The sequence below is a fragment of the Kogia breviceps genome, chromosome 10, assembly GCF_026419965.1.
Source record: "Kogia breviceps isolate mKogBre1 chromosome 10, mKogBre1 haplotype 1, whole genome shotgun sequence".
NCBI classification, from domain to species: domain Eukaryota; kingdom Metazoa; phylum Chordata; class Mammalia; order Artiodactyla; family Physeteridae; genus Kogia; species Kogia breviceps.
Window position 1 is genome coordinate 107,434,463 of NC_081319.1, and position 17,333 is coordinate 107,451,795.

Genomic DNA, 17,333 nt, shown 5'->3' on the forward strand with positions numbered 1-17,333 from the left:
AGGGAAGAAAAATATTGTGAGGTGCCCAGGCCTTATTCTGGTGACCACAAAAACAAGAGCCACGCCATGCTGGGGGGCACGCGCGCACACACGCTCCAGCAGGACACAGCTAAGAGGCAGCTCACCGTGATCTACAATGAGAAGGGAACAGACTATGCAAATACAGTGAAGAAAGGAGTCAAAACGGTCGAAAAGGTTCAGTTGCTCACCACCGACCTCTACTTATCCTGGCTTAGTCATTAACAAAGCACAAAAAGTATCTTTCTTGGAGGCCACAGACTGCAGAACATAAGGTGCCTGAAAAAAGGCTTCAGATGCCTGCACATGTGTACAATTCAGTTAATTACTAATTCAGAAAGCAGCAAGAGTGCTGGCAGCGAAAGATCTCAACGCTAATGAGAAAGCTGGACAGACTTGAAATTATTAAAGGACTGGGCTCTGCAAATGTTTTAATATGATGTGGAACAGAATTTTCATCTACCTGGACCTAAACAAAGGACCATTCTGTAGTGCTGGAGTTCAGAGAGACAGATGTTTAGCTAGGTTACAGAAACTTTAGCCAAAAAATAAAGAACATCTTATTATAGGACAAAATTCTAGAGCAATCTGAAGAATTCATAAGTAATAAAAATAGCAGCACTGTTTCCCTTACTATAGCATTTGCTAGGTGGTATTTCCTCCTTCATATTATCACTAATATTTTTTTTAAAAAACCCTAAAATCAGTTATCTTCTTTGAAACAAAATTCTCACTAAATAAATAAAAATTCAGTATTTCCATGATACTTCAAAAAAGTGATTGTTAGAAAGCTAGTTGACATTAAACTTTTATGGAGCTAATAAATGTCGAGTTACAGACTCTCAACTTAGAGAGCTGGCCCAGGAGTGCCCACTGAAGTACAAAAACAAGCTCAGTTAAGACGGCCATGGTTTCTATGAGGGACAAAGAAAGAGCAACCAATTTCTTCGGACTACATGACATTTTGAATGGCCTCACATGTCCTGAGAATGGCGCCAATACTGATGAAATGGGAGCCGGAGGGGGGAAAAAGGCAAAAAACATATACACTAAATAGCCACAATACCAAGTGACACATCAATTAGTGTGACATAAAGTCACACTGATGTGACACAATGTAGGAAAAAAATTAGGAAAACCCAGGAAAGAAGTAAGAGTTAGGTGGGATTTGCCAAGGAGCGCTCTTTGGATGAAGTGTTTGTTTTTGCTAAGTGTTAAAAGAAGCGGTAGTCATCACTTGACTGAAAAGAAAGTTTAGAAAGTATTCCAGAGGCTCTTCTTGAACAAAAGGTTAAAGCTTTCTAAGTCCGTATTCTCAAAAGTTCTAATAATTTTCAGTTTTCTGTTTCAACAAGCATAGTAACCACCAAGAGTAAGGTTTTTGCCTTTCTTTGGGTCTGAAACTTAAAGATTACACTTAAAACGATACGTAGGCGAGTACTTGAAAAGCAGGGCTAAGGTTCTGATTTCAGGACTAGTGAAGGAATCAAACTCTCGCTTGTTTCAAGTACAATTTCTAAACTTCACTGTTCTTTTCTTTCTGAAACACCATAAGTAAGAGTCTTCTGAAGAACCTAGTTGACATTCTACTTTTCAAAGGAAAGGCCAAGCCCTTCACAGCTGTCTTCTCTCTCCCAGGAAGCTAATGGAGAACAGTTATGGAAAGTGACTACTTTCTGCCTATTTAACAACCTAAGAGGAAATGTCAGTAGGAGGCGCAGGGGCTCACTAAGGGGCAGGAATTGGGAAATCCAGGCAGAAATGACATAACCAGAAATCTTGGCTTCTCATTTATCCCGTTCAGTGCCAGCAGCAACTTGGGTGTGCATGGGAGGACCCCTGAAGAGACTGCGTTTTTCCTTTGACCAGCATGTTTGGGGGCTGTACTGCACGGCTTGAGAAAATAAGCTGAAGACCTCACGAAGAGGTGGTTTCACCACATTCCCCAAAACCTCTTGAGTCCAGAAAAGAAACATACAATTAAAGAGAATTAAATTTGGTGACTTCCCTGGTGGCGCAACGGTTAAGAATCCGCCTGCCAATGCAGGGGACATGGGTTCGAGCCCTGTTCTGGGAAGATCCCACATGCCACAGAGCAACTAAGCCCGTGCCCCACAACCACTGAGCCCGCACTCTAGAGCCCGCGAGCCACAACTGCTGAGCCCCCGCACCCTAGAGCCTGTGCGCCACAACTACTGAGCCCATGCGCTGCAACTACTGAGCCCATGTGCTGCAACCACCGAAGCCCGTGCACCTAGAGCCTGTTCTCTGCAACAAGAGAAGCCACCGCAATGAGAAGCCCGTGCACGGCAACGAAGAGTAGCCCCTGCTCACCACAACTAGAGAAAGCCTGTGCAAAGAAATGAAGACCCAGCACAGCCAAAAATAAAAAATAAATATATAAATAGAACTGGGAATACAGTGTTGAAAAAAAAAGAATTAAATTTGAACTGTCTCACAGCTGATCGGGAGCAGGACCACAGCTTATATACTAATTTTAAAAAAGTCTCTCTCACTTGAGACAATCACTCTCTCCACTTTTTTGGTGTGGTAAAATATACATAACATAGAATTAACCATTTTAAGTATACAGCTCACAGGTATTAAATGTATTCACATTCACATCCCTGCCACCCATCTTCAGAACCCTTTCATCTTCCCAAATGGAAACTCGGTCCCCATTAAACACTAGCTCCCACCCCTCCCCAGCCCCTGGGAGCCTTCTACTTTCTGTCTCTATGAATTTGACAACTTCTGCACTTTTATATAAACCTAAAGGTAGGTAAACTCTGAAAAAATTAGCCTGGCCCCACTCTTAAAGGTCACATACCCAACAGACGGCAACTGCTGACTTGAAATTGCTTTTGGACAAACATACCAGGTTTGACAGCCTCACTGTGTGTTTCCAGGGCCCCTCCCGGCAGAGTCTCAGTGCAGAGAAGCCCAGGAAGATGCCCCAATTGTTCATGTACGCGGAAGCCAAGCCCAGTTCCTGGCACATGCATTTTGATTAGTATTTCTCCTCGATTTAAGAATTTTCACCCAGCCAATAACATTTTAAAGGGAAAAAGTACAGTACAAAATTATACCCATAAAGCGATTACATCTGGAAAACCCGACGTACATCTGTGGACTAAGAACTGGAAATCAGCATAAACACCAAACAGGGAAGGTGCAGAGGGTGAGGGCCCCACCCCCTCTCTTTTTGGTTGTTTACACCGCAGCAAAAGTCTCCAAGAAACTACTGTAGAAAATCACCCCAGAAGCTAAATGCGGCCCTTTAGTCGTGCCGTATAATACACGTCTTACATCCAGGTTCTAAACCGAAGACGCATTTTCTTAACGTCCCCATTTGCCACTGATTCTTCCTGCATCAGCTAAATTTAGGAAACACCACCACAAATAACAACTTCCAAGAACTCTGTGGTGCTTGGTGGGGAGGGGAGGGGTGGGAAGGTCAGAGTGGAGAGACAAGATTTAGCCCTCAGCTTGATTTTGTGAGAAAAAATGCAAATGAGAACCCTCCAGCACCTGCTGGCTTCTTTCAGGTTAGTCAAAAAACGACATACATTTGACTCGTCCGGTCAACAGGTGGAGAACCCCGAGGCTTATTTTTGCTCCAACTCCTTTTGCTAACGTGGGCACAGCCCGCGGAGTCCCTCAGGCTGCGAGGGCGGGCGATGGGGAGGTCACGCCAGCCGAACCACCCAACCCTCTTCTGTGATCTGGGTTCTGTCTGAGGACCTGCTGGTGCGCCCGACGTGACTCGTGAAAACAGGGCAGTTTTGGCAAAAATCTCCCCAAATCGAGCAATTCTACGGTGTAACCTAACGGGCGTTAATGCTACACGACCGTGTCGAAAGTCACGGGACGTGAATGAGACACCCCTCAGGAGTGATCTCAGCAGTGGACCAAGTTTGCCTGTAAAAGACACAAAGGTGGATTTTTATCTGATCACGTGTCTCGGCTGGTGAAACACCCCATCTGCAAAGTAAAAAGACCCCCTCCCAAGCTCTGTGGCTCTGTTTCGACCCCCCTTCCTCCAGCTCACCAAGCCCAGGCACCTGCTGCCTGAGCCCCCCAGGCGTCCTGCACTTTCCTGCCCACCCCTCCCCAGGCTCCTGTGGGTCCTTTTCTCCCTCAGGAGTCCTGGGGGGCACTTCCTCCGAAAGCACCCCCGTCCCAGGCGGACTCCAGCGATTCCTCTAACTGCCCCCCAACACCCAACGGGCCACACAGGGTGCCGGGGCCCCAGCAGAGAGGACGGTAACTGACCTGAGGATCAGCCTCTCCCTTAGACCCCCGTTTCCTTCAGTGCCTGGGCCCCATCTCTTACTCAACTTTCTCGCAGCACCCTAGCACCTCTCTCTCCAGAGACCATCAATACATGGTCACTAAGTGAAGGAAGGGAGATCCACTTTTAGAATATTAAAGTCCAATGTGCCCTGAGAGTCCCGTGTCCAGGGGGGCCAGAGGTCCCTAGAGTTGGCCGGAAGCACCGCCCAGGGCAGGCAGGCCGGCCAAGCTGTCTTAAAGGGCGATGTCTCCATCTGCAGGGTCCTAGGAGCGCTAAATCTCAGCAGGATGCTGTGGCCGGTCTCACTAACAATGAAAAACCATTACTAAGGTGGAGGTTGGCCAGATGCTCAGAAATGTCCAGGAGTGCATTAAACTGGGGACTCAGTGGCCCCAAGTTTCAGACCCAACACAGGCCCCTGGAAGCCGCTGGCTCAGTCCCTGAGGTGCACCCCAGCTACGCTCCCTGCCACCTGGCCACCAAGACCAGAGGTGACAAACAGGCCCGCGTGCGTCGGGACACAGCCCGCCTGTTCGCCTGCGTGTGGCCTGCAGCGTCTCTCAGGACACGGGTGGGAGGGGGCCGCAGAGCGGTGCCCGGAAACCTCAGGTTCCTGGAGCCCAGCGTGTTCACCAGCCGGCCCGACAGAAGGTGCGCTGAGCCCTGGCCAGACAGTGACGCCTCCCAAGGTCACCGTGACAACCCGGAGCCCGCATTCCTCTTCCGCACGTGGGCTGTGGGGGGACGGCCTTGGGGCTGCCTGATTCTAAACCATCACCTGCGCTTGGCTCCCTTCCTCACTCTGAAGACAGGCACACAGGACTTTTTTACAAAAGGATATTTGATTCCACCTGTGAGGCGCTGAGCGGTTGGAGGTGCTAACAAAGGAACAAGGCGCGTGTTGTCGCCAGCACAGGCCAGGCTGCAGAGGTGCCGCCCGGGGCTTCGGAGGGCCAGGCTCACGCGTGGGTGCGCTGCCGGCTGGCCTCACCCCTGTGCAGGAGGGTGCCCAGCCCTCCTCCGCAAGGAGCTCAGCATTCGGAATGTCGTCTGTGGTCCCTCTTGCAGGTTTTGCCAAGCCGATGAGTCCAGACTCCCTCCCTCCCAATGGGACGAGACCTTCCTGCGGGCAAGTGGCCAACGCCGCGGATTCCACTGGGGCGCGATCCTCGGCACCGGAGGAGCTTTATTTTCTAAGCAGCATTCAAGGTCCCCGGGGCCTAACATCACGTCCTCCAGGTGGGGTCAGACCCCAGAAATGGTGCGTTTCGAGAATGAAGCAAACGCTGACCCACAGCAGGGCACTGCCCTGCGAGATGGCCAGCCCTGCGTGGGTGGGATCAGAGTAAGGACACGCAGAGGTGGGGTGCAGTAAAGGCCTGCGCTGAGTCCGTGATTCCGCTTCTCCTGGGCGCGAGGAAGGGCGCGTTCTCCAAGGCAGGTACGTGTGGACGGTCAGATCGCACTGGATCTCCCTGGCGCTCAGGTCACTGACATGCCGCGGTGTGGGGGTCCAACCTCCCACACCACAGGGGAGGGGCGCCTTCCTGGCTCTCCTCTAAGACTGACTCTGCTTCGCCCGGTGTCCCAGGCCTCCCTTGAAGGGCAACACTCCACCAAGCCCTCCCTCCCAGACGGCTGCCGCTGAAAGCAAGCTGACGGGCTATTTTTATTTTGACAGCTGCATCCTCTCGCACTGGGCACAGAGGGGAGAACTGCGCGGGGAGGCCAGAGGCCCCTCATGGGGGTGGGCAGGACGTCAAGACAACTGGTTGAAAGCACTGGTCCTGAAGCCACTGCGAGTGCAGGGGTGGCAGCAGGAGAGGGTTCCAGAGGAAAAGCGGGGAAGTGTCAGGTTACAGGAACACGGGAGGGGGCGTGGGAGAAAGGCAAACAGTGGGGAAGGTCGTTCGCTGTGAGCCGGCGTGTTCTACAAGGCCCTTCGAATTCAGTCCCTTTGCGTTGATCTGGGGATCTGGGAGTGTCTTCCACTTGGATTCCGTGGGGCTGGTCTGGTTACACAGGTACGTTCAGGTTGGAGCAGCTCCACCGTCGCTAGGCCCCGGCGACTCTGAAGGCCAGTTCAGTCGGCCACGCCCTCTGAGCTACTCTGGTGGGGAACGGTTTCCGGGGCTGGAACGCTCAAGCCGAAGTCCAGGCTCCGCTCTGCTGTCTGAGACGCCGCAGGTGATCACACAGGTCAGGGCAGCGTCCCTCTGCAGCCGCTGGGACAATGCAGGGTGGCCTCTCCTCTCTCTGGCTCTGGCAGTAGTTGCACAGATGCTCTTCCTTTAGTTGGGACGAGTCTGGGAAGCAACCAAGCCTGCCCACGGTGGGGCCTCAAGAGCAGGAGGAGCGCCCTCAGGATCCAGATGCACCCGTGTCCTCCCCGTCGGCCAGCCTCCGCCCTCACTGCCGACCCAGTGACTTTCCCTTAGAGGAGAGAGGAGAGCTGGCTGCAGACGCCCTGCTCAGTTACGAGTGTTGAAACCACATCTGCGCTCCTCGTGGCGGTAGCTGAGGGGAGAGAAGTAACGTCTCACTCCAGACCTGGGGCCACTGCCGGTTTCCGCGCCGGCACACGCCAACGTCCCGCAACATCCCAGGAGTCAGAGCACAGAGAGGGCAAGGCGGGACCGCGGCTGCAGTGAGGCGATGACACCAGCTGGCACCGTTGCTTCACGCCCAGCTTCTGGAGTCAGGTTGGGCCACTTCCCTTGCCGGTGTGGCAGGCACAGGGCCCACTGGCAGTGCCTACCTGCTAATGAATGATAGGAGCCCCTGAAAATGGCAAATCTGCTTAGGGTGTTGTAAGGTGCCCACGAGAATTCTATTTTGTCTGATAAAACTATTACTATGCCACCTTTCTTTTGGTTCATGTTTGCTGTAGACCCGTTTCCCATCCTTTGACTTCTAACCTTGCTGTGTCACTTTGTGGAGGTGACCCCTCTACTTCCCGGCACCCCGGCTCAGCCCTCACGATTTCGGACCAGAATTACCGTTAAGAGCTTCCCAGCAGTTTCTCTGGTTTCTGTCTCCCTCACTCCATCCCATCCCCTAGTCAACACCTTGCAAAAGAAATGTGAATGTGTCACCCGACTTTGTTCATACATCTTGGCTGAGTCTCCGCCTCACACGAGACGAAGCTCAGACTCCTCAGCGTGACGAAGAAAACCTTTCCTCATCTGCCCCGCGCCTCCTCCTCCGGCCTGGCTCCTGGCATCCCTGCTCTGCGGAGCCCCGCGCTTTGCGCACCTGGCGCCCCGCACACACGCCCTCACCCAGAATCCCGCCCCCCCCCGAGTGCCCCTCCTCACCACCACTACCCAGCAGACCCCCCCATGCCGTAGGGTCGCTCCACACCGCCAGCTCTGGGGCGGGGCCGGGCTGCCCCAGCGGGGGTGGCGCCCCAGGCCCCTCAGCCCTGTCCTGCGTCCGCAGCTCCGCCCCGTTTAAGGATTTCCGTGCCTGTCTCTTCTTGGTGCTGGGTCACAGCTTATCTCTCTTCGCATTTTATCCCCAATCCCTCAACAAGGTAGGTACTCAATTAACATTTGCCGAATCTGAAGGAATAACTCCCAATTTAGCCAAAAGGAGAACTGAAGATGGCACCACCCTCACCCCGCCACGCTGACCACCCTCCCCACTCGGGAACCAGACGACATCCACACGTGTCCTTATTTCCCCCTTCCTGACCAGCCCAGAAGGGTTGGTTCTACTTGAGACCCACCTCCCCACTGAAGCAGACATACCAGTCCTGCAAGGCTGCCCCAACCCTCCTCTTCACAAAGTCTTCCCCAAGCCCCAGCCCGAGGGCACGAGGGTGTTGTATAAACAGACCAGCCGCCATCCAGCGCGCGGGGGCAATCCTGCCGCACTGTCAGTGCCCACGGCCATTCCAGCCGGAGCAGAGCGGAGGGACCACGTGTCACACGCTGCTCCTGAGACCTTGATGTGGAAGTCCTGGCAGCTCCTGCCACTAGCATAGTCCCCGCTGAGGACTGGGAGGGGTCTCAGCTAGGAGAGCCCCTCCAGGAGCAGCACTTGGCACCCATGCTCAGGACGTGACCGCACAGGGGAGGGAGTCTGCAGAAGACACAGGAGACGGAAGCTCAGCAGGAGATGCTCAAGAAACAGGGGCTTGACTGAGGGGAAAAGTCCAGGAAGAAGAGTGTTCTGCAAAAGTCTTCAGTTACGTGGAGGCTGGTCGGCAAGTGTGAGAACTAGCAAGGACGCCAACAGCTGGGGTGCCAGGGGCTCCAGGGAGCCGGGCAGAGGGAAGTTAACCCGTCTCTTCCACTCAGAGACAAGAAGCACCGCTTTCCTGCCTGGACCGAACGCAGGCCTCGGCAGTTTCAGCCCCTCTGGCTCACCCGCGCTGGAATTCCGGCTTCAGAATTAATTCCCTTTGTCACAGAAGGCCAGCAGCCAGGGGAGGAGGCCGCCTTCTTTGCACTTGACGGCCCCCACACAGGGAACTCAGACACAGCTGGATTCAAGAAAGAGCGATTACTAGACAGTTTTCGATACCTACCATAATCATTTCTATTTGAGTCATTTCTATTTAAGTCTGGGGTTGGCTTCAAAGAAATTTACCTCAACACACGAAAGCTGCAAACTTCTGGCACAGGAGGTGCCACCGATACTCAAAGACTTTACCGGAGAGATGGAAACAACTGTCAACCTGAGAACGATCCCAGGTCGAACAACGATTTGCTTTCAAAGGCCCTGGACCTCACCAGCAATTACGATAGTGTGGTGGTTTCTGTAATGCCAGTAAAGTAACAGAACTCATCCACACCGACCAATCCGACCAGGAAACCCTGCCCCGTGCTTCAAGCTGTATCACTAGGGGATCTGTGAATCCTAAAAAAGGACATAGACTCATTTAACGGAAACATTCAAGAAGTACAACATAACTGATATTGAAAATAAAATGTAAATAGTTGAAAGGTGTGTCATGGGCTTTCTTCTCCCTTTGAAGATTAAGATGACTCAAAGGGATGCTTTGTATCCACTGACCGAGGAGGATGACATGCATGCAGTGTGTCTGAGGTCACACAGTCACATGTGAATCCGTGGAAACATTGTTACCAGACACAGAGCCCATTCCAGCCAAGCCTGGACATCCAAACGCAATCCACCCGGCACCACTCCAGACACCAAGTGCGGCCACCTGCGTACTCCCTTCCCTCCCTCTCTTCCTTCAAAATGACACTAGGAAGATGCTCCCACTGTAGCAAATAAACAGAGAGAAGAGTGAGGCTCATCCTCTCCATCCTCTCCTCCCCTGCTGCTCTCTCTTCACCACTCCCAGGAGTCTGACACGGTCCTTTCAAACTCTTATCTGTGCATTTATACACTTATCTATGTACATACAGGAATACACGTATTGTTATGCAATTTTACACAACTGGGATCAGATTGCGTATATTATTCTACAACTTGCTTCTTTTGCCTAGCAATTAACCTTTTCCTGTGCACACATGTAAGCCTTCCTCTTCTCTGTGAACTGCTGCAGAGTATTTCTTTTGCACAGATGGATCGCAGCTGACAGGCACCCCTCCGCTGAACATGTGGCTTGGCTCCAATATTTTGCATTACAAACAGAGCTGCAGTGAACCTCCCTGCCTACACCTGTGTGTACAGGACAAGGCATGTGGCTTTCAGCAATCCTCTTCCTCGTGCCAGGGGAAATGTGGCCAATAGCCCCTGTGACTTGAAGGTCATGGACAGGAGGGGCCTCAGAGTCCCAAGAGCCGAGCTGACATGGTCACCAGGTAGGCAGAAAGGCAGAGCTGGGTCTGTCCTCCAGAGGAGGACAAGGTAACCAAGGTCTCCCTGATGAGTCAGAACACGGCCCTGGTGCCTGGAAAGTCCTCCCAGCCTTTCAGGATCTGGCCACAAGCTCCTGAGATCTGAGAGGACGTCTCAGCCGACCCTCCCGACCTCGAGGTGCCTTGGCTGGGGCCACTCTTCTTTTAATTGGTCATCCACCATCCGTGTCTTAGCCTGTGCTTTCCCTGTAGGACCAGGCTTCCAAAACGCAGACCAAAGGTAGCTGAAGCACCGCTGAGAGGTCAGCCAGAGAGTCACAGAAGAGTCACGTGGTTGCAGGCACTTAGCAAGAGGGGATTGGGAACTGGAGGCCCCTCCAGCTGTGTACGGCAGAACATCTGCACCTGCCCAGGCTTCCTGACAGTGGGGGGAGGGCAGGGAGGCTGCGCTGCATTAACAGACCTCTGGCCTCACAGATCACTGGTGGTCAATAAACCATTCCTGACACTGCTCTTCTTTCACACCCTTAAGGCAGCCACAGATGACCGAAGACATGGCTTCCCACTTGGGAGTGGAGCTTAAATGCACTCGGCTCTGAGTTTGTCAGCAAGCATCTGCAGAACCAGATCCAGGCTGAGTGCTGGGGAGACCAGGAGATCCAACGTGGCAGAAATCCACTGCCCACAGTGGCCTAAGACCAGCTGAGGACCTGGGATGGAGATGCTGAGGAGCTGGACCATCAGACGGAGGTTAGACAGCCATTTGACGGCCTGAAGGGTCTGTCACCGAGCATGCACAGCCCAGGGCCCAAGAGAGAGTGCACGCTAGAAGTATTACAGGAAAAAGGGAAGAATTCCTGAGGTTGGAGGTCACTGGGAGTGTCCTTCTCTGAAGGGAGCTGGGCCAAGGTGTGAGGGAGGGTAGGGCTTGGGTGGGCAAAAGAAGGGTGGAAGAAAGAAGTGGACACAGAAGCACAGTTTCTTAAACTTCAAATGCCATTTCACACCTTGGATTGGTCTTGTTTTACATTTAGGAAGCCAACAAAAATTTCGAGGGTGAGAAACGGGGTGGGACACCAGACAGAAATGCAGCAGGGGAACGAGATCCCTACAGGAGCCCCTCAGGCTCTCAGCACCACTGTCCAAGCAGACTGGGCATCTCTTGGAGATACACACCTATATGTACAGACACATAAATAACAGTAAGTATCAGAACCAGGAGAAGTGGTCAACTACAAACAAAACTAACAAAATTAAATTCTGAGTCTGGATACCTCAAGAAAATGTCATTTGTGTTAAAGGAAATATAAAACAGAATCACCAGGAATAAATGCTGGCCTATGAAAACAAAAACAAAAATAAAAACAAACGCTTAAATGGTTCAAAATACGAAAGTCACAACTTAAAATGGGAAGAATATCCAAGCCGAACTCAAGCTCAAAAAATCTATCTGGCATGCATGCGATGCCCTGATTTGAATATATGTATATAAACTATTTTTTTTCTATTTAATCCTAAAATATAAATCATTTAAAAATTAAACTGTTTCTGTTATTAGCCCAGTTAAGGAATGAGAATACTTTTTAAAGCATTTTTGTTAATAGTGAAAAATAGTTGTTTCCTGCAGGTGCTCTGGTTAAATACCCAACATGAAAAATGAAACAAACTCTGAAATTTTTACATTAGAAAGATAGACTTCTGGTTCTTTTTTCAGAGGAAGGGAGAAACCTTTCATTGCTCAATATTACTTCCTCAGCACCTACAAACAACACGGGGTTTCTGATTTGAAAAAGCACCGTCTTTGTGACAGGAGTTTTCACCATCCCTCCAATCTGGAGCAACCAGTAGGCACTGAAAACACAGCTCACAAATAAGGAAACACTTTCAGCAAAACACAGGCCACTGCCCCACCCAGTCCTCAATGTGGAATCGGAGGAAGGGACTTTTTTCCCCCTTAAATGTTATAATTACAGATTTTGGCTTAATTCCTACTTGAAATTTGTCTACATGGCAACGATTTCTCCCCCGGCTCTGCCATTTGCTAACAGGTGACGTGAGCAGGCCACCAGGTCTGGTTATGCTACAAAGGAACCAGGTGACCGCTATCGTCCAGGCTGGGTCCCCAGGGCCCATGGGGGACGAGCAGGACTGATGTCATTCCGTGGAGTCAGGGCCCCGCCAGAAGGCATATCCTGGCACTCTACCAGCCAGAACAGCACCAACCAGATTTTCTAAACCCCCGTCGTCTCCAAAGGCCCAGCCAAAAGCCTAGCACTGCAGATGCCTCCAGACTGACATGGTAAAGGAGGAACCTTGTTCTCTGAGTGGTTCCTGCCCTGAGCCTGACGGTAATTATTAGTGATATGTATAAAAGAGTTACCGTGTATATTTTGTTTATTCACTGAGGGCTTCACCATGGCAGACACTGGCATTCACTTTATCTCTAGCACCTGTCCCAGGGCCCTGCATGCATCAGGAGCTCAAGAGTAAACCACCCACTCCCTGCCTTCAAATGGAAGAACTGTCTGCACAGGGGACTCGACAGTGTGAGGAAGGCATTCACCAAAAATAAAACAAAACAAAAATACTGCTAATTTAAAAAAAATACTGCTAATTAAAAGTAAAGAAGAGCAAAACTCTGTGCTGGTGATGGTCTGGGGAAATAGGTATTTTGATACAGTGTCAGTGAGGGAACAAATGGTACAAGCTTTCCAAAGCTGATGTGTCAATATCTACTAATACTGCTAGCAAAGTCAGAAGCATCAGTCATGCTATAAGAGGACCAAGGCAGTGAAGCATTCTGGGAAAATCTCTGGCCTGGGAGAGAAGACTCAGGTTTCCATCAAGCTATCTAAAACAGCTGTGGGATTGTGAGAGTTCCTTCATGTCTCTGAACTTCAGCTTCTTGTCCACACAGTGATGGAGTCAGGTAGGTGATCTCTAGGACCCTTTTCAGCTGGGATTTCTACGTCAAACAAAGAGCAGTAGCCATAAAAATGGAGCCAGAGCTCCTCAAAATCTCAGATACTAGTTTAGAGCTGACTCAGTGAGTGTGAGGTTCCTAAGTTTCTGCCAAGTCTCTAAGACTCTTTATTCTGGAAGATCTAACCCTCAGATCCTCTTCTGAAGAGACAGTAATTGGAGCCTTGGACCTCTTTCCCTCCACTGACCACCTTGCCGCAGTGTTCAGAGGATAAGCAAACCTGATCTAATCCACCAGAGAAGCACCGACAGTGCTGTTCAGGGCAGCAAGGCTCACAGAACTCCCGCATGGATGTGACAGGACTGAAACCTTTCTATTTTAGACAGTAACTACCTCCCCACTTCCAGCCCAGCCCAGCCCAGCCCGGGGCTGCCCAGAGAAAGTTCGGGCCTGTTCTATAAACATGCATGGCTTTGAAGATCTCAGAAAGGGCACAAGGTGCCAGCTCCCTCCTCTCCTACCCCTTGTCCCTCCACCCTTTATCAGGGCCCTGAAACCATCTGCCCTCTCACCTCATCCCTGCCCTACTTCCATCCAAGGATCAGGGCCAGCAAAACATGGAGCTGCTGAAACATAAAATCTATCCATTAATTCCCTACCGACTCCAAACAAGTAATTTCCCGGACTCATCTCAGGCTGGGTGAAATTATGGCTTCTGGAACTGAGTTTGAAATCTAAGAGAGACAAACTGCCTTTATGCATCAGGCAGAGGGCTAAACGAAGGTCCGGAACTTCTGGGACCCGGGCGAACTTCCTCAATCCCAATCACTTAAGGCAAGCACGCCCGATCAAATAACTTCTGATGCCTCAGTCTTCCCCATTTGTGCAATCAGAGAATCTATTGTTTTAATTTTTACACTAAGAATATATTCATGAATTACTTGTGAAGTTAAAAACGAATAAAGTAAGAGGGGCAACGTTAAAGTATGTCATGCTATAAAACGAAGGTCTAACCCTTAATAAAACGAAATCACAGGAAAGTACTTACTATCAAGAGAGGTAATAAAAGCACCCAAAGGCTGAAACAGGATGTTGCCAAATAAAAGCAGTCCCGTGGGGAAAAGGCGGTAGATCTGGTACCTGGAAGCTCGGACCTCTTTCCCTCCACTGACCACATCATTCCAGGGTTCAGAGGATAAGCAAACCTGATCTCATCCATCAGAGAAGCACCTCCAGTGTCAGGCAGGGCAGTGAGGCTCAAAGAACTCCCACATGGAGGAAGTTCTGTGAGCTTGAAGACCTGGTATCCGGACGGAAGCCCCAGTGTGGACAGATTTCGGGGCCGGGTTCCTACCTGACAACGTGCTGTGCCGAACAGGGCACCAGGGTGCAGGGCAGCCTAGAGGGTGAGGGTGGGGAGGACATCCATGCAATTTATTAAAATAAAGGAAACCTCAAGCCTCATCTTGAGATTTAAGAGGAAGGAAATCATGACCAGTTTACGTTTAACTTATCACCTAGGCCATAGCTTGGCTATATGTTTAATATAAACTGTTGTTGATATATGAAAAATGGAGTAGCTATTTTCAAGGGAAATGTCAGGCTCCAGAAAAATGATGTTTTTTTGTTGTTTCCAATAAAATCATGCCGCAGCACAAATTATAGCACCTTAACAAAACCCATGAGCTAAAACAACAAAGGGAAGTGCAAGCTCAAAACTCTGGAGAAAGGAACAGAGGTTTCTTCACATCCCACCGTCCTCTGTATGGTGATGTCAGTAGAATCACTTATGACTCTATATCCTTAATTATTTGAAACTGACTGCAATCTGGCAGCTCTAACGGCCAAGTAAAATAGATAAATTTGAAATAAAAATATATTATCTACTCTTGTATAATATGAATTTAAGTGTAAACTGATTGAACTAGGATTATTTCTTTCAGAACAAGCCACGCCTCCCTCTCCAATACCCAACCCTAAAACAGAAAAACATACACATCACAACCATACTCACATTATTTTCTAAAAAGAGGTAGTTTGGGCTCTGTCAAGGCTAATAAACAGAAATATATTTTGCTCCCAGCCAACAACTCAAACCGTCCATTAGGGTAAAATTGAAGATGCTTTTGGAATTAGTGTAAAGGTAGACACACCCTGTTTACTTTAAAACCTAAAACACAACAACAGCTTCTGCACTGATAGTGTGCACAGAGAAGCCCCGGAAAATCTCCAGGGACAATTTATCCTCCATGGCCTTTTTTTCCTAGTAAATAATTGAACTTAAATGGAAAAAATCAGGAAATGAGCAGCCTGAATTCTTCTGGATTCTAAAATGGGAGATAATTTTGAAAGGAATTAAAATAGGTTTTAAATGTCCTTAAAATCCAAAGGGAGGGCTTCCCAGGTGGCGCAGTGGTTGAGAGTCCGCCTGCCGATGCAGGGGACACGGGTTCAGGCCCCGGGTCCAGGAAGATCCCACATGCCGCGGAGCGGCTAGGCCTGTGAGCCATGGCCACTGAGCCTGCATGTCCGGGGCCTGTGCTCCCCAATGGGAGAGGCCACAACAGTGAGAGGCCCGCATACCACAAAAAAAAAAAAAAAAAAAAACCTTAAAAAAAAAAACTCCAAAGGGAAATGCAGCATCAGCTTGTTCTTTGGCATTTAGCCAAGAAAGCCAAGCTAGCCACGTAACAGGAGGACAATCAGAAAAAGAAGGCATCCTCCCAACATGCCATGGACCAGGCACAGGCACAGACATGGCCTGAGCACAAGATTAACACAGCCAGCGACACAGGAGCACACTGGTGCTGGAGAGAACATGGCTGCTTCGTCAGTGCCCCCTGGACCCAGGAGCACAGTGCAGACACGCGTGCAGCTCAGCCCTCTCTTACCTCCAACGTTGGCCTGGCGCTGTCGTGCACAGACAGAATGTGTGTCACCTTGTTCTTGCTCAATTGCTCTGCATCTCTGGCATCTGTCATAGAAGAAAGAGGAGGACATTTTAATGTTTTCTGCAAATGAAGTACTCCTTAAGTTTAGCCGGCCAAAAAACACAAAATGACTTGCATATTTCTCTCTTAAAAATTCATAACTGGGGCTTCCCTGGTGGTGCAGTGGTTGAGAGTCCGCCTGCCAATGCATGGGACGCGGGTTCATGCCCCGGTCCGGGAAGATCCCACGTGCCGCGGAACGGCTGGGCCCATGAGCCGTGGCCGCTGGGCCTGCGCGTCCGGAGCCTGTGCTCCGCAACGGGAGAGGCCACGACAGTGAGAGGCCCGCGTGCCGCAAAAAAAAATTCCTAACTGACTAGACCAGAATAATCTAGACTCAGGGAATCTAGGATTATTGCTTTTAGGTATTCTGCAGATAACTAAGTTTATTTCTGATTGGCACATATTTTGTTAAAAAGTAGTCATATAAAACTTGAAAGGTATTTAGATTAATCAACATTATAATCATGCGTGTCACTGTTTAAAGGAAGTCACTTTGTAGTTGACACTTGTTAAGTTGTAGACCCTTAGGTTACTCTTTCACATGAAACATGTAATAAGAAAGATGTTTCAAATATTTTTTTTTTTTTTTTTTTTTTTTTTTTTTTTGCGGTATGCGGGCCTCTCACTGTCGCGGCCTCTCCCATTGCGGAGCACAGGCTCCGGACGCGCAGGCCTAGCGGCCATGGCTCACGGGCCCAGTTGCTCCACGGCATGTGGGATCCTCCCGGACCAGGGCACAAACCCGCGTCTCCTGCATCGGCAGGCGGATTCTCAACCACTGCGCCACCAGGGAAGCCCTCAAATATTTTTTAACTACCTCTTAATGATTAGTAATCTAAGTTAAAATTAAATACAAAAAAGCAACTTACTATATAAGATATAGGAATCTGCAGACTAATCAACCCTAATGTCAGACAGCAGGGAATGGCTCCAGATGCAGATAAGACTGTGGTTTATAACACCTACATTCACTTTATGGCAAAACTAAAAATGGAAAATTTTCTGGAAATTCCAAACAAAATAGTCCATAAGTTACAAGTTGGCTATTAAATTATCTGCATGAGAAACTAAGGAGACACCAAAATTACATTCCCTTCCGGTGATCATACCTGTAGAAGAAAGTCGGAATAAATCCCCTCAAGTTGGAACTTCTGCTAATCTACAAAACAGGGTCCAGCAAGAATCAAGGAGGTCCGCTCCCCCATTGCCCCTGTTCTGGCCTGGGGCAAGCTTTTTAAAATGATACTGGGTAAAATAGACTGAACATCAAATGTTGAATTATGATGTTTCTGGAGAATATTAATGACATGGGAAAATGCTCAGGA

At 49.7% G+C, this 17,333-nt stretch overlaps 1 protein-coding gene across 9 annotated transcripts in view; it reads right to left on the reverse strand.

Moving 5' to 3' along the window:
- DUSP22 (dual specificity phosphatase 22) overlaps positions 1-17,333 on the reverse strand; it is an 81,788-nt gene that overhangs the window by 49,041 nt on the left and 15,414 nt on the right. For all 9 annotated transcript variants that reach the window (XR_010835212.1, XR_010835211.1, XM_067006868.1 and 6 more), the window contains one exon: positions 15,907-15,989. Coding sequence is in view for 5 of the 9 variants with exons in the window: in XM_067006868.1 (XP_066862969.1) it covers positions 15,907-15,989 (83 nt within the window). In the remaining 4 variants the exon portion in view is untranslated. The remainder of the gene's footprint in view (positions 1-15,906; positions 15,990-17,333) is intronic.